Here is a 22424-nt window from a genome sequence, read left to right as displayed (position 1 = left end):
TAGTTGTATGTCATAGCTGCACACCCTTCTAGTTGCTGTATGTGGGACTCAGCCTCAGGATGGACGGAGAAGTGGTGCCTCGATGCGCACCCGGGATCCGAACCCGGGTCGCCAGCATCGCAGCGCGCGCACTTAACCACCAAGCCACAGGGCCGGCCACTAGAACCATTTTAAATTTGCATTTATATAAGGGAGCTGTGACGCTGTGAGTATCTGATAGACATCTTCCTTATCTCATCCCTTTTACTAGCAACAAAACCTCCATTTTACAGATAAAGATCCAGAAATTCAGAGAGATAATTGACTAAACAAGAACACACTGCTGATAGGGAGAGCCAGGGTTTGAATCTTAACCTATTTGATACTAAAGCCTTATTTCACTTTCTATCTAGATTACTGATATAAAGCAGATTACTTGGAAAGAGGTACTTACCAATCACACTCTTTCCATTTAGGTATATTTTAGGTATATGGTTAATCTTAGCTATGAATATAAAATAGCTATGATAGAGATTTTATTTTTCTTGCCAGACCTATGTCAGATACTTTCAGGGCACCTTTTCCTTGACTAAGACTTCAGAATAGGCTACTTTTGAGAGTAGCTTCTCAAATTTTTGACACATGTAAATGTGCTCAATTATCGGTTAACTGAGATTCTGGCTGCCTTTCCCGCTACTCCTGAACTCCTTTAGCTGGAGATTAGTACATATCTCATTTATCCTGGTGGCAAGCACAGTGTCTGGCACAATTTAAATTCCTGATAAAATGTGGCATGAACTAATTAATTAATAAACACATGCCTATGATCTGGTCAGTTGTTGGGGTTTATTGTTCTTTTGATTTTCAAAACCATGTTACTTGAGAAATCTTGCCATCAAAATATTTCCTGTATATTTTTTTAAGGAATTAAAGAAACATCCATTCTGTATAATTCTTAATGCATTCTTATAGGCAGTGTTCCCAGATATTCCATCATAATAGTAAATTGTTGCAGTAGTTATACCAGAGAATGTTACAGTAAATACTTATTGAGTACCCACTATTAGCAAGGCCCTGTACTGTAGGAAATAGAAAGATGAATCAGACTGTTTTTGCTTTCAAAAATCTTGTAGTTTTACAGGACACCCCCCTCAAATGAAATAATATATGTGAAAGTTCTATTGTAAATAGTAAAACCATATATTAAACATAAAACTTCTTATTGCTTTTGTAAGACATGTGCACTAAGAATCTGCCTTTTCTTGAGTATTCTCTGCCAAACTTAGCTTAAGCTTCATCACCTTTCCCTTGAATTGTTGCAAAACAGGCTAGTAGGTCTCCTTGACCTCAGAATCTGTCCTCTTGTCTGCCTTGCACAGCGCAGTAGAACTGTTGTCCATCAGTACTTCCAAATGCTTGTTGAGTCCCCCATATTTATGAGCCGTGACCTACTTTCACAGCCTTGCTCACTACTTTCCTTCACAACCTTGTCTCTGCCCATCCCAGCCCCAAGCACTCATGATCTAGGGCTCCGCATAAAGAGCTCCTCTGTTCACCTTCACGTTGACTGAATGTACCATCATCATTTACATCCCCGTTGCTTTGCATATTGTTTTTTCTTCCTGAAATGTTCTTTCCCTCCTTGTCTGATAAAACCTCATTGATCCTTCAGGTACTAGCATAAATGTCACCACTTGAATAAAATCTTCTTTGATTTCCCTTCATTGATTGTTTGAATTAGCATTTCTCCCCTCTGTATTTTCCTAGTAGTTTATAGATATGTCAGTACTCAGTTTGTAGATAACTCACTGCACTGACTGCTTTTCCCCCTATTAATTGTGGTCATGCACCGCATAATGATGTTTCAGTCAATGAGGGACCACATATACAACTGTGGTCCTATAAGATTGTAATGGAGCTGAAAAATTCCTGTTGCCTAGTGACATAGCTATCGAAGTGTCATAGCACAACGCATTACTCACGTGTTTGTGGTGATGCTGGTGTAAACAACCCTGCACTGCCAGTGACATAAAAGTGTAGCTGTAGTGGTAGGCTTTACCATCTAGGTTTGTGTAAGTACACTCTGTGATGTTCACACAACGATGTCACCTAATGACGCATTTCTCAGAATGTATCCCTATCGTTAAGCATCTCATGACTGTATTTGTTTACATGACTTTCTCTCTCTCTCTCTCTGTCTGAATTCAGAACTTCTTAGAGCAGAGACTGTTAATTCATCTTTGCCCTCCCAGTACTTAATGTGCTCAATAAGTGTTTCTTTGAGTACTCTAGAAAGAAGATTATATACGGAACAGTTAGACATATTTAAATATTAGGTCAAGGAGACTTGATGAGGTATAATTTGAGTATAAATAATGGAGCTAGGTGATTTATAATTCTCAGTGTAGCCTTTGTCCATAGCTCCGTTGGTGACAACTGACCTGATTGGTGTCTTAAATATATACTGATTTCACCATAAATAATTAGAGATAGTAATTCCTATTTCTTTCATTCCTTGGCTAAAGCACCTACCTCCTGAGGATAACAGTATACACTCTAAGGCTTGTGAGAATTGACTGAGTTAATATTTTAAAGCAGTTAGAACAGTACTTTGCACATAGTAAACATGCAGTAAATGTTAGTTGTTATTATTCTGTTAAGAATTTATAATGTTCTTTAAGATGTATTTTGTTGGCTATAGAAATTGTGGGTGGTTAACCTAAAAGAATTTTTTAAATTAAGGTAAAAGCATTCTTTTTGTATGTCTTTCATTTATTGATCAGATATTTGTTTTGTATCTGCTGTATATCTCATACTTTGTCACAAGCTAGGAATATGAAGATGAGTAGACCCAGCCCTTGACTTCTCAGAGCTTAGCCATCAAATTCCTCGTCTCAGATTTGAAAAGGTTTGAGTAAAGACTGTATGATCCAGTGGAAAGATCTCTCAACTAGGAGTCATAAGCCTCAAGTCTCAGCTCAGTCACTAACCTTGAGCAAGACACTTCTTAGATGTCTCATACATATCTCAAACTCATTAGAACAGAACAGATCTCTTGTTAACACCCTTCTCTGAGGTATACCCTTAGTTAAAAGCGCTGTTATCTTTGCGTTTGTTCAAGCCAGGGAATCTAGATGTCATCTTTGGTTTTTCTTTCCAGTCACCCTCCACATCTGTTCTATCAAAAGTCCTGAGGATTCTACCTCCAAAATAAAACTGTCTGCTTCTTTCTGTTCCTACTACTACCACCATAGTCCGTGTCATTATCTCATGCCTTAAAATTGGTTTCTTAGTTTTCATTTTTCCCTCTGCAGTTTATTTCCACAGAGAAGCTGTTTTTGAACCATAAATTAGATCTTGTTATTCCTGCATTTAAAATTCTCCAGTGGCCTCCCATCATATTTGAAATAAACCTTAATTCCTTACCCTGGCCTACATAATTTAGCTCTTGGTTACCTCTTCAACCTTATCTTCTCCTACTTTCCCCTTATTCTACTTCATTGACTCTGATCTTTTTTCTGTATTTTTCTTTCTTTCTTTCTTTTTAATATGCTAAACCTTAAGGCCTTTGTGCTAGCTTCTTGCTTTTGCCTGGAACATATCTACTCTAGATCTTCTTGTGACTGATTTCTGTTTTATCATGTCTCAACTTTTTGTATCAAATATCAACTCTTTAAATGAAGCCTTCCCTTAGCACCCAATGCAGAGTAGCATTCATACTCTCTATCATATTACTTTATTTTATATTTTCTTTTTTGTGTGTGTGAGGAAGATCAGCCCTGAGCTAACATCCACGCTAATCCTCCTCATTTTTTGCTGAGAAAGACTGGCTCTGAGCTAACATCTATTGCCAATCCTCCTCCTTTTTTTTTTTTTTCCCCAAAGCCCCAGTAGATAGTTGTATGTCATAGTTGCACATCCTTCTAGTTGCTGTATGTGGGACACGGCCTCAGCATGGCCGGAGAAGTGGTGCGTCGGTGCACGCCGGGGATCCAAACCCGGGCCGCCAGTAGTGGAGCACACGCACTTAACCGCTAAGCCACGGGGCTGGCCCTATTTTATATTTTCAACATAGCGTTTCTCTCTACTTGATATTTTCTTATTTTTACCTGCTTGACTACCTCCTAGAGTATAAGCTCCATGATTGCAGGCTGTCTGTCTTCTTCACCATGGTATACCAGCTCCTTGACTAGTTCTTGCCATAGAGTAGGTGCTCAGTCAATATTTGTGGAATCACTTTAAATCACAGATGATTTAAAGTTTAATCGTCTTTATTTATTTATTTATTTATTATAATTTTATTTACTTATTTTTCCACCAAAGCCCCAGTAGGTAGTTGTATGTCATGGTTGCACATCCTTCTAGTTGCTGTATGTGGGACACGGCCTCAGCATGGCCAGAGAAGCCGTGCGTCGGTGCAGGCCCGGGATCCGAACCCAGGCCGCCAGCATCGGAGTGCGAGCATTTAACCGCTAAGCCACGGGGCCGGCCCTATTTTATATTTGCAACATAGCGTTTCTCTCTACTTGATATTTTCTTATTTTTACCTGCTTGACTACCTCCTGGAGTATAAGCTCCATGATTGCAGGCTGTCTGTCTTCTTCACCATGATATACCAGCTCCTTGACTAGTTCCTGCCATAGAGTAGGTACTCAGTCAATATTTGTGGAATCACTTTAAATCACAGATGATTTAAAGTTTAATCGTCTTTAAACTTCATGTTTCTCAATTGTAAAATAAAGATCTCCATGTGAATGATATCCAAGGACTCCTCTGTCAAAGATAAACAAAGCCAGACACTAGTTAAAGGCAGTAAAGACTGATTTTATTCAGTAACTACTGTGGTAGGGGAAGGAGCTGAGCTCAATTCCAATTTGCCTAGAGGTGACTGGTGTTTTAAAGGGAGGATGAGGGAGTTGAGAGAGGGGAATGAGGGCGGAAAGGGAGTCAAGCAGGGTTAGGGAAATGAAAAATTAGAAAAAGCAGATGTGAGGGTTGGTCAAAGTCAACGTGAGTAGACCTTCTATGCCTGGTGACTATGGAAGTCAGAATTCTACCTTCCCACAGAGTCTGGGAGGCCCTATCCTTCCTTATGATTACATATCAAAGGAATGGCTTTCAGGTTATTGAGAAAGACACTCCTACCTTCTTGTTGTTGGCATCAAGTCAGGACTCCTGGCAACCCTATGATTGAGTGATGTCCACAATGTCCCGTCCTCGACAGCCCTACTCAGCTCCTATGGACTCATGCCTGTGGCTTCCTTTATGGAGTCAATCCATCTCATGTTTGGTTTTCCTCTTTTCCTGCTGCCTTCTACTTTTCCCAGCATTATTGTCTTTTCCAGAGAATCCTCCCTTCTCATAATGTGCCCAAAGTAGGACAGCCTCAGTTTTATCATTTTTGCCTCTAGCGGTAGTTCAGGCTTAATTTGCTCTAGGACCTACTTGTTCGTCTTTCTGGCAGTCCAGGGTATTCGTAGAGCTCTCCTCCAACAGCATATTTCAAATGAATCAATTTTTTCCTGTCAGCCTTGCTCACTCACCAGCTTTCGCATCTGTACATAGTAATTGGGATTATGAGGGTGTGGGTAATCTTGGCCTTAGTCTCCAATGTCACTTCCTTACACTTAATCTTTCCCAGTTTTTTCATTGCTGTCCTTCCAAGTCTCAGTCTTCTCTTGATTTGTTGGTTGCAGTCTCCATTTAAATTGATGACTGAACCAAGGTAAACAGAATCTTTAACAATTTCAACGTCTTCATTGTCTACGTTAAAGTTGTTTAGTTCTTCTATAGTCATGGTTTTTGTCTTCTGGATGTTCATATGCAGTCCTGCTTTGGCACTTGCTTCTTTCACTTTCCTCAGAAGTCATTTAAAGTCATTGCTGCTTCCTGGCAGTAAGATGGTGTCATCTGCATATCTTAGATTGTTGATATTTCTTCCACCAGTTGTCACTCCTCCTTCATCTGAGTCTAGCCCAGTTTTTTGTATGATATGTTCTGTGTACAGATTAAACAGCTAGGGAGATAAAATGCACCCTTGTCCGACACCTTTGTCTAACCAGATTTAGAGAGAATCAAACATAAAATCAGTATTATGGAATGATAACTTATGGTGATAAATATGAATGTTATACCAATATGTTCATGTTTTGGATATTGGAACATTCTCTAAAGAGAAATGGCATGCAAAACCAAATTATAATTACAAAGCTGCTTGGTCAGAATCGAGTTGAGCATAGGGAGTTACTATGAATTACCAATCTAGTAGGGATCCTCTTGTTTCAAGGACCCAAGAATAACTGTTGTAGACAGTCTTTGATAGACACAGCTAGTTTTTGGCACTGTGGGCAAACTATGGCTGATGGACCAAATCTGGCCTGCTGCCTATTTATGTACGGCTCGAAAACTTAGAATGGTTTTTACATATTTAAATCATTGGGAGAATTGTTGACATATGAAAATTATACAAAATTCAAATTTCCTTATCCATAAATAAAGTGATATTGGAACACAGCCAAGCTCACTCATTTATGTATTTTCTGTGGCTGCTTTTATGTTATAACAGCGGAGTTGAATAGTTGAAAAAGAGACCATATGGTCTATAAAGCCTAAATTATTTTCTCTTTTACCCTTAACAGAAAAAGTTTGCTGACCCCTGGTGTAGATTATGTAGTCCTGCATAAGAATTATTTAAGTGTCATTTAGAGTACTCTTTTTATTTGCAAGTTTTATTTGCAGTGTTTAGTTTGTGGTAACAATAGCTTATGGCTATTTGGACAAATCTAATTAATGTTCTTTTTTGCGGGAGAGGGGCCTCAAATGATGCAGTAATATGTCTGCATTGCCCTTAAAGAAACAGAAAATGAGTAGCATGTTTATTTCTGAATATCAGCACAGCAAAAGGTATCCTAACCACGGTAAATAAAGAAGGTCAATAAATTGAAGCTAAGCAGCATAGAGGCAGAGGCCTGTATCTTAATTATCTCTGTATCTACCTCTCTCTCTCTTTTCTCCCCTTTCACACAGTAAATGAAAATCAATAGGTGTTTACTTGTAGTTGGTATCTTTGACACCATGAGCCGTTGGCTGTGCTTTGGTACCTGGGTTGTTGGTCAAGCTTTGTAGCTACGTCACTCTCGATCCCTCTCAGATACTGAAGATGAGCTTCCTCACACTCAACTTTAGCCTCTAGGGTAGTCAGTCAACATCCTCTTGTTCTAGGGATATGGTGTACAGCAGAACACTGAATAAATGCTTCATTCAAGTCATAAGCTGTGCTCTGCATTATGCGCTATCCTTCTGCTTTTAAAAATTGAGATATTATTCACATACCATAAAATTCACCCTTTTAAAATATACAATTCAATGTTTTTAGTATATTCATAAGGATGGGCAACCATCACCACTATCTTAGTTCTAGAACATTTTTATCATTCCACAAAGAAATCGCCTACCTATTAGCAGTCACTCCCCTCACCCCCTGGCAACTGCCAATTAACTTTTAGTCTATATGGATTTGACTATTGTGGACATTTCAAATACATAGAATTGTACAATATGTGACCTTTTGTGTCTGTTTTTTTTCACTTAGCATAATGGTTTTAATGTTCATCCATGCTGTAGAACGTTCATTCCTTTTTATGGCTATAGAAAATTCCATTGTATGGATATTCCACATATTATTTATCCATTTATCAGTTGATGGATATTTGGGTTGTTTCCACCTTTTGGTGTTTTAGATAATACTACTATGAACATTTGTACAAGTTTTTATGTGGACATATGTTTTCATTTTTCTTGTGTAGATATCTAGGAATGGAATTGCTTAGTCATATGTAACTCATATGTAACATTTTGTGAAATTGCCAAGCTATTTTACAAAGTGACTACACCATTTTACGTTCCCATCAACAGTCTATGTGGATTTCAACCTCTCCTCATTCTCACCAACATTTGCTGTTATCCTTCTTTTTCATTATAGCTATCTTAATGGGTATGAAGTAGTATTTCATTGTGGTTTTCATTTGCATTTCCCTAATAACTAATGTTGTTGATCATCTTTTTCTTTGCTTATTGGCCATTTGTATATATTCTTTGGCAAAATGTCTATTCAGATCCTGGCCTTTTAGCTTTTGATATAATCAATTTAGAGTCTTCTCTGTGTAATATTTTAAAATTTCCTTTTCCTCTGTATGCCTCAATTTTTTTCTCTCTACAAAATATAGTGCTGTCACTCAGAGGAAGTATGGTGTTCTAGAGAAGGGAGAGCTCATTCTTCCTTTGTGCTTTTGAAGATTTCCCCATTATTTAGTTCCTGGCCATACTGCTTGCTTTATATTCTTTTTCTATCCTTTTTCTATCCTAACAGTGATCTCTTGTGATTTTATTATACAAATTGGTAAAAGAGATGACACTGGTGCAGAATAGGAAAAGGATAGCCCTCCTAGGAGGGCCAGCCTGGTCTTATTCCTGGGTTGGGATGGTTATATGAGCAGTCCCACTTGCCTCCTTATTTTTCTCCTGTCTGCATTTCTAGCCAATTGCCCAAGCTCCTGGGTGATCTTGTGCCTTGTATTGGTTCTTCTCCCTTGGCCTTTATTATACTCTTTGCTCCTTGGATTGGAAAAAGAGCATGAAGTTGCTAGGCACTTTATATCATTTTTCATGCCTATTTCATAATCTTTAAGATCCGAATTATTACTGCTCCCATTTTATTGCTGAAGAAACTGGCTCACAGAAGTCAAAGAACCCGTGGCATTCTTCTGATTAGTTTTTTTATTGAGTAGAGTGGTTATCCAAATCTTCTTTCCTCAGCCCCTTACAGTGGCTGTGGTTTGCCTGAAATGCTTGTATATGGAGAGAAGCCTAGAAGTTTAAGTTAATGCCACATTATAGAAGGTCTCAAATGCCAAGCAATGGAGTCTTTACCCATAAATAGGAGGACATTGCGTTAGAGAGTGGCCTGATTAAAAATATGTCTATAATCTGGCCTTTTAAAGCTACTTATATTCTAGGCATAGAGATGAATAAAGTGTTGTCCTTGCCCTCAAGGAACTTCTAGGCCATTTGAAGAGACAGAATCAGATAATTACTTCCATTTGTGGAAATGTGCCACAAAAGTGTATGTAAAATTCTTGACAGCAGAGGAGAGAGCTATAGAGATCATTGCTTACCTTAAATTCAGTCATCAGACGATAGTAAACATTTCTGGTGTATTTAAGTAGTATGCATTTTAGGGTGGAATTGGATTGGATTGTGTTTGGTATAAACTTTTCCCTTTGTAAATATATATTAGCAAGAACAGTTAACATAATTATACGACAAAACTACCAATGTAAATAAAAATTGCTTTTATGTATTAAGATATTAATTTTCTCTAACAGATATGCCAAGAGTTTAACAGCACCTGGGCATGGGAGATGGAGAAGAAGGGGTATCTTGAAATGAGTGTTGAATGCAAACTAGCACTCTTAAAGGTAATAAATTTATTATTTTTTACAATTATTTTAATTAAAAAATTACTTTTGACTCCTAGTTGAACTGGAAAATAACTGGAAAGTAGAAATTTTTTGTCTTGTGTTTTGGTGACAAAACAGTCTGTTTTTTAAATTACTTTTTTCTTTTGTTTTTTGGTCATGAGTCTGTTCTTTGAATTACTATTTTTGGTTGTTTTTCAGTACACAAGTATGTCTAGGTTTAAAGATCTCTGCTTGTAGCAGGGCTGGCGCCGTGGCGTAGCGGTTAAGTGTGCGTGCTCCACTGCTGGCAACCTGGGTTCGGATCCTGGGTTCGGATCCCGGGTTCGGATCCCAGGCGCGCACCGTCGCTCCGCTTGTCAGGCCATGTTGTGGCAGCGTCCCATATAAAGTGGAGGAAGATGGGTACGGATGTTAGCCCAGGGCCAGTCTTCCTCGCAAAAAGAGGAGGATTGGTATGGATGTTAGCTGAGGGCTGATCTTCCTCACAAAAAAAAAAAAAAAAGAAAAGATCTCCGCTTGTAGGGACTGCAGTAGAATGGGCAAGCAGTTGCCCCAAATGATTTTATTCATTGTTTTCAGCCTTCACAGTCATTGCTAACAAATACTGTTAACTGTGGTTAATCTTTTACTGATTTACTAAATTAGTAACTTGATAATTAGTTTTCCAGATGACTAGGGACATGCCATTGTGTACTTAATAAAATTCTCGTGTAACCAAACCTACCTGATAAAAATAGGTCTTCTCAAAGTAGATTTATTTTCGGGTTTGAGTTTCCCTTTCTCTTCCTGCCCACTGCAGTGTTGGCCCTAATTATTAGCAAAGTGGCCAGCATAATGAAGGAAACCAATACTGTTCACAGAAGAGAGACTAGGCTAGATAACGCAGGCAAAGGCAAAGAGGCTGTGATAGGAACTTCATGTATAATCTGCCTGGGCAGAGAGGCTCAGGGAAGAAATCTGACTTTATACGCTAATCGTATACAAAAATGTATAACAAAAAGTTAATCAGTTCCTCCAGTTTAGTCACATGGTTATCTGTTTATTGAGAGAATTCTCCAAAGGCAGCTATCCATGAGACTACTTTCCTTAAAAACCGCGTTATGTCTCAGACTTTGAAAAACAACCGGCCATTTCAGAAAAAATGTTCATCTAAAAGATTTATGAGAGGAAGAATCATGAGACAATTTAGGAGACTGTAGTGCAAGTAGACTCAGTGCTTTTGAAATATACCTTGATTTTTGTGTCATTGTGTTAAACCTGTAAATTTACGTAATATTAAAATAACTTAAAATTTATCTTTTTATATTGGTTATTCTAAACAGGTTGTACAAAGGTGGGAAGGGGATAGTTAAAGATGGATAAACTACATGTGTTCTTTCTACTCCTGTCCCTGATTCAGTTCTGTGGTTGAGCTTATCACATTTACTGTGATGGGGAAACATTTATGGCGTAATTTAAGCTATGTTATAAATATTTTCCAGTACCTCTGTGAGTGTCAGTTTGATGACAATCTCAAATTCAAGAATATTATCAATGAGGAGGATGCTGACACCATGCGTCTCCAGCCAATTGGCCGAGACAAAGACGGCCTCATGTACTGGTACCAGCTGGATCAAGATCATAATGTCAGAATGTACATAGAAGAACAAGATGATCAAGATGGCTCTTCATGGAAATGCATTGTCAGGTATCCTTTATTGGAATCTTTTTACATTTATTTGCATGTTTCTCACTTTGTTCTCTTTTCTACTAGAATATAATCTCTGAGGCTGGAGTGGTCCCTTTGTTTTGAGGTTGGGGAATTTCCAGGACCTAGCTTAGTGCCCAGCACAATACCCATTATAGACGTTTAATTATTTGTCAGATAAATAAATATATTTAGCATTGTGGTCCATATCAGAGCATATACTTTGTATTTCAGGAAGCCAGAATCTGACAAATAATAATGTACAGATAATAGGCACAGAAAAATACGTTGTTAGCCAAAAATACAAGAAAAGCATTGTTTGGTTCTTACTTAGCTATAGTTTCCTATTAGACATTATCTGTTCCTAATTATTTTAATTTGGCCAATTCACCTTGATACTTTAGAATATTTTTAATGTTTACTATGTATACATTTTTTTACTGGTGTTCTGAAGAAATCTGAGGAACATGGTGCTTTTTTGCCATAGTCCTTTTTTAAAAATCTTGATTTCTGGGGCTGGCCCGGTGGCGTAGTTGTTAAGTTCGCGTGCTCCGCTCTGGTGGCCCAGGGTTCACAGGTTTGAATCCCGGGTGCAGACCTACACACCGCTTATCAAGCCATGCTGTGGTGGCATCCCATATAAAGTAGAGGAAGATAGCCATGGATGTTAGCCCAGGGCCCATCTTCCCCAGCAAAAAGAGGATTGGCAACACATGTTAGCTCAGGGCTAATCTTCCTCACCAAAAAAAAAAAGTTGTATTTCAAGGTTTTACATAAAATGTTTCTGTTCAAACATATTTGTCAATACAAATAAGAAGTCAAGATTTTTGTGTGTGTGAGGAAGATTAGCCCTGAGCTAACATCTGTTGCCAGTCCTCCTCTTTTTGCTGAGGAAGATTGGCCCTGGGCTAACATCCATGCCCATCTTCCTCTACTTTATATGTGGGACACCTGCCACAGCATGGCTTGAAAGCAGTATGTGGGTCCACACCTAGGATCTGAACTGGCGAACCCTGGACCACTAGAGCGGAGCGCGCGAACCTAACTACTCCGCCTCCGGGCCGGCCCCAGTACAACTTTTTTTTTAATCGATAAGTAACATTGGGACCATTGTTCAGAATTTTTGTGTCTCTAATTTTCTGTTTTTACAACTTAATTATTTAGATTGTATTAATACCCACAGTTTATATTAATTTTGAAACTATCAGTGTATCTGTAAAGTAGGGACAACTAATGGATAGATAAGCACTGGCTTATGAAAAACTCCTTTAACTTTAATTCATTTCTGTTTTTGCTCATTTTGAATTTTAACAGATTTTTGTTAGTGATTATTAATGTTTTGAAGAGATAATCCATAGAAATTTAGAACATTTGTTTGAGTCGGGGAAGCTCAACTTTCATTCCCTAAGAATAAATGTAAATTGGATGAGCTCATGGGGGATTCTTTTATGGGCATCCTTTTTTCATACTATAATATAGTTTTCCGTGTAGGTAATTTACTAAATGGAGATAAAGTGGTCCTGAAATAAAATTTACTCACCATCTCTCTCTATGAATATATGCATCAAATGAGGTTCTGTTCATGATGTTTTACCACCACTTCTACTATTTCCTGTAAAAACCTTGCATTGTTGTTTAAAAAATATTCTCTCCCACTTTGTAGATGAGGAAACTATGACATAGAAAAATAATTATGGTTATTATTTATCAGTCATATATGCTTAAAACAATATCTAATGTACGTTGTTTTCAGTAGATTATATCCTAATGCGTGATGTGAGAGAAAGTGCATAGATATTCAGGTTAACAGCTGTATTTGAATCTGGGCTCCTCTGTTTATCATCTTTAGGCAGATTAATTTCTCTGATATTCTCTTTCCTTTAAAATCAGAAAGATAATATTTTCCCAATAAAGTTGTTGTGAGGAATACATGAGAAATCATAGTAGGACCATGCTACATGCTCAATAAACATTTATTCCTTTTCTCCCAAACTTTTTAACTATTGGCTTTTCTTACATTTCTAACCCCAAGATTGAAAATTAGTTTCCTCATAGAAGAAATATTCATCAGTAGAAAGAGGAAAGGACACAATTCCATTGACGTTGCTTTCACTTCTTCTCATCCTTCACCATTCTTCCAGGTTTTATTTCCTGTGCTTCTGCCTTTTTTCCCCCCAGTCTTTTCGTGTATAAAAGTCTATTTATGATAAACATAAAATGTTGTACGTGTCACTTGTTCAGAAGCAAATGCTTATATAGAGTGCCAGAACACAGTTTTCTCATGTTAACAGCCGTGAATTTCTTTAGAGAACTGATGCCAGGTTATTTTTAGCCTTTTTGAAGAACATCTGTGAATATGTGTATTCCTATCTGCAAATATACCAGGCAACTTTCCCCATTATGTGTAGTAATATTTGAGACCTATAAAAAACAATTAGGTTTATTGACTCTGATTTCAGATAATTAAAGCCAAATTCTAGACACCTGATTGTCACGCTAATGTTCTTTTATTTCTTTGAATTAATAAATTTATATTGCGTATCTGCTTGTGTAGTGGGCACTGTGCTAAGCAGTTGGGGATATAGCAGTGAATAGTACAGCTCTGGGATCTCTAGATGAGCTTCAGGTGCCTGTGATATCCCTTATATTGTAAATAGTAGCTCTTAGTTATATTTAATATGTGTATTTTCTAGGGAGCTACCATAATTTTTCTTAAATTCTCAATTTGGTCTGTTTATACTTCTTATAAATGACATTTCCTGTGACATGGCATTTCAGTTAGCTGTAACTCAACACAGTAGTACTACTGTTGACAAATGTAGTGAACTGTCTTGTCCATATAGGTCTCTCATTGTTGTGAAGGTTGAAAAGCATTGTGTTGTTCTTGCCTCTCCCCAAAATTGAGATCTTATTTGTCATTAAAATACATTAGGTACCCAAAACAATAGGACATTGTCCCACTTGACCCTGATGAGATCCTTCCTGGAGTATAGTATTCAGAGTTGGATGCCAAACTCTAAGAATAATATTAATATAGTAGAGTAAGTCCTTTATGAGAAGAACGACAAAGAAGATGATTGAATGAACTGACAATGCTTGATCTAGCAGAAATTTAAGGAGATATAACTATCTTTAAACATTTAAAGGAATGATTTGTGTAAGAGTATTTCTCTCAAGGACTGAGCCAGGATCAGTGGATGCAAATTATGGGGAAATAGAACTGAGCTTATAGAAGTGAGAATATTTGCTTTTTTTATATTGCAGAGAAATGATTGTCTTCAGGCTGATAGATGCTATCAGTAGTGTTTTCTAAACTTGCAGGTTTAGGGCCGGCCCCATGGCTTAGCGGTTAAGTGAGCATGCTCTGCTGCTGGCGGCCTGGGTTCGGATCCCGGGTGCGCACCGATGCACTGCTTCTCCAGCCATGCTGAGGACCCGTCCCACATACAGCAACTAGAAGGACGTGCAACTATGACATACAACTATCTACTGGGGCTTTGGGGGAAAAAAAAAAAAAAAATCAATAAACTTGCAGGTTTATGTTAAGTGGAGTTTTTAAGGAGGCAGTAATCTTTTTACCAAGAAATACCTTTAGAAACTCAGGTAATAAGAGCAAGTAAAGCAAATAGAACTTTGACTTTTTCATTTAATAGATTGCACTTGGATATTTTTCTTCACTAGTGAATATTATTTTTTACTAGCGAAAGGAAAAGTCTACTTCTCTTGTTTAAAACCATTTCTTTTTTTTTTTTTTTTTTTTTGTGAGGAAGATCAGCCCTGAGCTAACATCCATGCCAATCCTCCTCTTTTTGCTGAGGAAGACCGGCTCTGAGCTAACATCTATTGCCAATCCTCCTCCTTTTTTTCCCCAAAGCCCCAGTAGATAGTTGTATGTTATAGTTGCAAATCCTGCTAGTAGGTGTATGTGGGACGCGGCCTCAGCATGGCCGGAGAAGCGGTGCGTGGGTGCGCGCCTGGGATCCGGACCTGGGCTGCCAGCAGCAGAGCACGCGCACTTAACTGCTAAGCCACGGGGCTGGCCCTAAAACCATTTCTTTAAAGTAACACTTGTTTTCTTGGACACTTCTGGTGTTGGAAACATGTTTCTGCCTAATCCTTGAAAGATTATATATCAAAAATTATCAAGTCTTTAGAATTCTGTTTCTTTAAGCCATAAGTCAGCCTTCTTGATGATTGATAAATTTACAAATGTACTTTAAAAATGAACTTTGCAACTTAAATATCAAATGGAATATTTTTTCAAAAAGAAGAATCCACCAAAAAGAAATAATTTTATATATATGATCTTCTACTGAAAATTTAATACCTAGAAATCATACAATGTCTGCTCTCAGACCACAATGGAATTAAACTAGAAAGCAATAACAGAAACATAGCTGTAAAATCCCCAGGTACTTGGAAATTAAACAGCACTCTTCTAAATAACATATGGGCCAAAGAAGAAATCTCAAAGGAAATTTTTAAAATATTTTGAATTAAATTAAAATGAAAACACATCACGATTTGTGGTTGAAAATTTGCACTGAAAGCAGTGCTTAGAAGGAAACATATTATTAAATGCGTACAAAGCAACGTCTGTTTCCTTGAACAAATGAATAAAATTGATAAGACTTTAGCTAAGCTAACTAAGAAAAAAAGAGAGAACACAAATTCCTAATATCAAAAATGATAGAAGGGACATCATTACAGATCCCATGGACATTAAAAAGTATAAATAAGGAATATTATGAATAACTCTATGCCCACAGATTTGACAACCTGGATGAAATGGACCAATTCCTTGCCAGACACAATCTGCCAAGACTCACAATGTGAGAAATAGACAATATGAACAGGCCTTTATCTTTAAAGAAATTGGCTCAATCGTTAATAACCTTCTAAAAGAGAAAGCACCAGGTCCAGATGGGTTCATTATTGAATTCTACCAAACATGTAAGGAAGAAATTATATCAATTCTGTCTAATCTCTTTCAGAAGACAGGAGAGGGAATAATTCCTAACTCATTCTGTGAGGCCAACATTACCCTAATACCAAAACCAGCCAAAGACATTACAAGAAAAGAAAACTATAGACCAATATCTCTCATGAACATAGATGTAAAAATCCTCAAAAAATATTAGCAAATTAAATCCAACAATGTGTAAAAAGAATAATACACCATGACCAAGTGGGATTTATCCCAGGTATGCAAGGCTGGTTCAACATTCAAAAATCAGTTAATGTGATCCATCACATCAACAGGCTAAAGAAGAAAAATCTCATTATCATGTTGATAGATACAGAGAAACCATTTGATAAAATCCAATACTCATTCGTGATTTTAAAAAACCCTTAGTAAACTAGGAAGAGAGAGGAACTTCCTTAACTTGATAAAGAATATCTACAAAAAACCTACCCCAACATCATACTTAATGAGGAGAAACTTGAAACTTTCCTGCTAAGATCAGGAACAAGGCAAGGATATTCTCTCTTATCATTCCTTTTCAACATCATCCTGGAAGTCCTAGCTCAAGCAATAAGACAAGAAAAGGAAATAAGAGATATGATATACAGGTTGGGAAGGAAGAAATAAAACTTGCTTTGTTTACAAGTGATGTGCTTGTCTATGTAGAGAATCTGAAAGAATGAATCCACAAAAACACTTCTAAAACTAAGTGATTTTAGCAGGGTTGCAGGATACAAGGTTAATACACAGATGTCTGTTGTTTTCCTATATACTATCAATGAACATGTGGAATCCGAAATTAAAAACACAAGAATTTTTACATTAGCGCCTTCAAAATTGAAATACTTAGGTATAAATCCAACAAAATATGAATAAATATATATGAGGAAAACTACAAAACTAATGAAAGAAATCAAAGAACTAAATAAGCGTGGAGATAGTCCATGTTGATGGACAGGAACACTTAATATTGTCAAGATGTCAGTTCTTCTCAACTTCATCTTCAGATTCAATGCAATCCCAATCAAAATCCCAGCAAGTTATTTTGTGGATATTGACAAACTGATTCTGAAATTTGTGTGTAGAGGCAAAAGACCCAGAATAGCCAACACAATATTGAAGGAGAAGAACAAAATTGGAGGACTGACACTACCTGACTTCACAACTTATTATAAAGCTATGGTAATAAAGACAGTGTGATATTGGCGAAAGAATAGACAAGTAGATTGATGGAACAGAATAGGGAGCCCTGAAATAGACCCACATAAATATAGTCAGCTGATCTTTGACAAAGGAACAAAGGCAATACGGTGGAAAAAAGTCTTTACAAATGGTGCTGGAACAGCTAGACATCCCCATGCAAAAAATTGAATGTAGACACAGACCTTACAACGTTTACAAAAATTAACTCAAAGTGGATCACTGACCTAGGCATAAAATGCAAAACTATAAAACTTCAAGAAGATAACAGAATAAAATCTAGATGACCTCAGTTTGGTGGTAACTTTTTGATACAACACCAAAGGCACGATCTGTGAAAGAAAGAATTGATAAGCTGGACTTAATTAAATTTAAGAATTTCTGCTCTGTGAAAGACACTGTCGATATAATGAAAAGATAAGCCACAGACTGGGAGAAAATATTTATAAAAGACATATCTGATAAAGGACTATTATCCAAAATATACAGAGAACTCTTAAAATTCAACAGTAAGAAAACAAACAACCTGATTAAAAAAATGGCTTAAAGACCTTAACAGACACCTTGCCAAAGAAGATATACAGATGGCAAATCAGCACATGAAAAAATGCTCCACATCATATATCATGAGGAGAATGTAAATTAAAACAATGAGATACTACTACATACCTATTAGAATGGCCAAAACCCAGAGCACTGAAAACACCAAATTCTGGTGAGGATGTGGAACAACAGGAACTCTCATTCATTGCCAGTAGGAGTGCAAAAGGGCACAGCTACTTTGGAAGATACATTGGTGGTTTCTTATAAAGTTAAACATTACCATGTGATCCAGCAATCATACTCCTTGGTATTTGCCCAGAGGATTTGAAGACTATGTGAAAACTTTCACAGGGATGTTTATAGCAGCTTTATTCATACTTGCCAAAACTTGGAAGCAATCAAGATGTTCTTCAGTAGGTGAATGGATAAACTGTGGTGCATCCAGACAATGGAATATTATTCAGCACTAAAAAGAAATGAGCTATCAAACCATGAAGGAAGCTTAAATCATATTAATAAGTGAAAGAATGCAATCTGAAATTAACTGTATGATTTCAATTATATGGCATTCTGAAAAAGGCAAAACTGGAGATAGTAAAAAGATGAGTGGTTGTCAGGGTTTAGAAGGGAGAGAGGGATGAATTGGTGAAGCACAAAGGATTTTTAGGACAGTAAAACTACTGTATATGATACATAATGATGGATACATGTCAGTATATATTTGTCCAAATCCACAGAATATACAACACCAAGAGTGAACTCTAATGTAAACTATGGACTATGGGTGGTGATTATGTGTCAAGGTAGGTTTATCGATTGTAACAAATGTACTACTCCAGTGGGGGATGTTGTTAATGGGGGAAGCTGTGCATGTGTGGTGGTAGGAGGTATGTGGGAAATCTCTGTACCTTCCTCTCAATTTTGCTGTGAACCTAAAAATGATTTAAAGAAAATAAAATCTTTAAAAAATATAATACCGTAACATCACCACAGTCTCAAAACTTTTGCTGTTAAATAGCAATTTCCATTTGTTTGTTGTAAAATTCATAATATAAATATATATGAGATGGATATATAGTAGTTAACTGATATATAAAGAATTATATTTTAAGTTTAAACAACAAGATTTAGTAAGTTACTTACAAAAGAGTAAAAGTGGTTAAATTTCATTGAACCATATGGAATTGCCAGCATATGAACATTTTTAACCTACAAAAATGGCAGTTTTGTATGGTTTAACCAAATGTTGTAATAGGTTTCAAGAAAAAAAATATTTAAGCTGTAGTCAGTGTCCCACTTGTTCCAATTAATCTTCAAAACAGAATTGCCAGGGAAGAATAGTATTTGTTATAGTTATTTCGTCTCTACTTTAGGCCTCAATGAAAGAGGATGAACGTACAGAAAAGTATTTTTTTGTATCTGATCAAATAACATAAGTGCCATTAATTTGCACTACGGGTTATGTCAAGAGAATTTCTTTAGGAATGAAAAAGATAAGCAAAAAATATGAACACCACAAAGAGGTAGTATTTGGTTATTAATGAGGAGAGGATTTTAACAAATCTTAGACCAGACTCTATTAGATGATTCTTCAAGATCAGAGAGGGGCTCCTGAAAGTACTTTTGTACCAAGTCTGCTAAGGAGGATAAAGTTTTATGCAGACTGTTGAATAGTTACTTTATAAAGAATATATACATATAGCCAATATTCACGTGAAAAAGTGTTGGACATCATTATTCATCAGAGAATTCCCAATTTAAACCATAATGAGATACCACTTTACCTCCACTAGAATGACTGAAATGAAATGACTTGCAACACCACATGTTAGCAAGAATGTAGACTAACTGGAACTTTTACACCTTGCTGGTGGGAATGTAAAATGGTATAACCACTTTGGAAGACGGTTTGGCAGTTTCTTCAAATCTTAAACAAACTGTTACCTCATAACCCAGCAACTTTACTCCTAGATGTTTATCTTAGAGAAATGAAAACACGTGTTTACAGAAAGCCCTGTATAATAATGTTCATAGCGTCTTCATTCATAATAGTCCTCATACTTGGATTGCTACTAAGCAATAAAAGAAATGACCTATGATGCATGTAACTGTATGGATTTGTCTCAAAAGCATGATGTGTGAAAGAAGCCAAAAAGTACCTATCATTTGATTCCATTTGTTATAAGTTCTGGAGTTAACTAAACTGATCTGTAGTTACAGTCATCAAAATTCTGATTCTTGCTTTTGGTGGAGGAGAAGAATTAAGTAGGACAGGGCAGGAGGGAGTTTTGTGTGGTGATGGTAATATTCCTTATCTTGATAGAGGTGTGGATTACACGCATGTAATCAAACTGATGATCTGAACACTTAAGATCTGTTCATTACAAAATATATAATTTACACCTTAATAAAAATATTTTAATAATTGGTAATGGCTTCACAATCATTTTCAAAAAACTGAATTCTGAATATTGTGTACAGTTTTCATTGACCCATGGTTATAAATTCTGTCAAGACTTTTCTAAACCATATGCTACTAATAATAGCACAATGATTGAGAAGAGATCTGAAGTCAGTCCTGCCTTTAATATGTGCTGTGACCTTAGGCAAATTACTGTACCTCTCTGCATGTCCTCACTTTCCTCATCTATAAAATTTGTAAGAATAGTATCTATTTAATCAGATTGTATTGAAATTATATGAACTAATTCATGTAAAGCTCTTGGAGTAGTTTCTGGAACGTAGTAATCACTCAGTAATGTTAACTTCTATTGTTAATACTGCTGCTGTTGATATTACTCATTAATGCCTTCAGTTTCTTGGCCCCCATAAGAAATACTGTCACACTCAATTATCTTCCTTTTTTGTCTACCCAGTAGTTTGGAATTATATGAAAAAGATAGAGTATTATTGGTGAACCCTGGAATCATATATTAACAAATATTTACTAAAGACTTGCTATATTCACACTGTGCTGTGCTCTGGAGATGCAAAGACATGATGCCATTCCTTGAGCAGCTTTCCATATTGTGGGAGAAAGATACGGGAAAATAGTAAATGCTAATACAGTGTGTTATAAATGTGATCTATGATGGAGATCACCCAGCTTGCTGTGGAGGATCTGGGTACCTAACCCATACTTGGCAGAAGATGATGTCTATGCTTGGCTTTGTTTTTGTTTTGTCTGTTTGTCTTTGTTATTTTTTATTGAATTGGACTATCAGCTCAATTGCTTCTGAAAGGTTTAATCCCTACCACTGTCTCAAACTTTGAACAACCCCTAGACTAGGAAAAAAATCATATTCCACAATAACATATTAGGATCATATGCTCCATTTCACCAAAGTCTGGATTAATTTTAGGTACAGGTAGGAAAATACAAGTTTGGAATCTGTTTAGTCGAAATCAGTCAATCTGCCCCAAACTGAGCTTCTGACCTTTCTACTTCAACATGTTTGTCCCATTTCAGTTAATAGCAACCACATCCTTTCAGTTTCTTGGATCCAAAACCTTGGAGGCACGTCCTTGACTTGTCTGTTTCTGTGATTTCATATCCTCTCTGTCAGCAAATCCAATCAGCTCTCTGTGCAAAATGTTATCTGGTGTTTGATCATTCTTCATCCCCTTCATAGCTACATCCTTCTCTAAGTCATCATCATTTTAATACAATTCAGTGGTTTTTAGTCTACGCAGAGAATTGTGCAGTCATCACCACTAACTCCAGGACATTTCCTTCACCCCACAAAGAAACCCTGTACCCTGTACATTAGCAGTCTTCATCATTCTCTTTCCCCAGCCCATGTCAGCCATCAGTCTACTTTTCTGTTTCCATAATTTGCCTATTCAAGACATTTCATATACATAGACTCATACAGTATGTGGCCTTTGTGTCTGGCTTCTTTCAGATAGCATAATGTTTTCAAGGTTCATCTGTGTAGTAAGAATCAATACTTCATTCCTTTTTATAGTTAGTAATAGTCCCTTGTAAGGATATGGCACTTTTGCTTATCTAGTCTGTGCTTGTCTTTGAAAAAGTAATTGGAATTAGCTGTGGGAAACACATTGCAGGCTAAGAAAACAGAAGTGCAAACACCTGACATCCCAAGAGAGCAGGGTATTTTGGAGGGATATATCTGATTTAATATGCCTGAGTGAAGAAATGTTTTAGAGAAAAGAAAGAAAGCAGTGGAGGGAGGGAGGGCAAAATAACTGAATTGTTGTTAGAGTCATAGTCTACTCTAAAAGGTCCTGTAGATAGTGGTAAGAAATTTGGATATAATTTGAATATATGTGTATTTATAAAAATTCCCTCTGACTAGTTCAAAAATAGGAGTTTAAAAAAATTGTTTAGTGTACTAAATCTAATTGTTAGATCAAAACAGAAATCCAAAGATGGGTAGTTTTCTGTTTTCATATAATAACTATAATAGGCTTGCGTTTTAACACAGTAGTCAGGTTAAAAGCCTTTTAGAGAGTTCTTTAATAAATTTTTCTGCTAAATTCCTTCATTGGTTAGAGTAGTGGAAATAATTGACATGGATTTTCTAGCAATATAGGCTCTCTTCTAATG

At 36.7% G+C, this 22424-nt stretch overlaps 1 protein-coding gene across 2 annotated transcripts in view; it reads left to right on the top strand.

Annotated features, from left to right (window-relative positions):
• Window positions 1–22424, top strand: part of RSF1 (remodeling and spacing factor 1) — a 150686-nt gene that overhangs the window by 71226 nt on the left and 57036 nt on the right. For both annotated transcript variants that reach the window (XM_087433499.1, XM_004434034.3), the window contains exons 3-4: window positions 9363–9455; window positions 10940–11145. In XM_087433499.1, the coding sequence (XP_087289625.1) occupies window positions 9363–9455; window positions 10940–11145 (299 nt within the window). The remainder of the gene's footprint in view (window positions 1–9362; window positions 9456–10939; window positions 11146–22424) is intronic.

The sequence above is a fragment of the Ceratotherium simum genome, chromosome 7 (assembly GCF_057802395.1).
Source record: "Ceratotherium simum simum isolate JZ-2026a chromosome 7, ASM5780239v1, whole genome shotgun sequence".
Taxonomy (NCBI): domain Eukaryota; kingdom Metazoa; phylum Chordata; class Mammalia; order Perissodactyla; family Rhinocerotidae; genus Ceratotherium; species Ceratotherium simum.
This window is presented reverse-complemented; position numbering and strand designations above follow the sequence as displayed.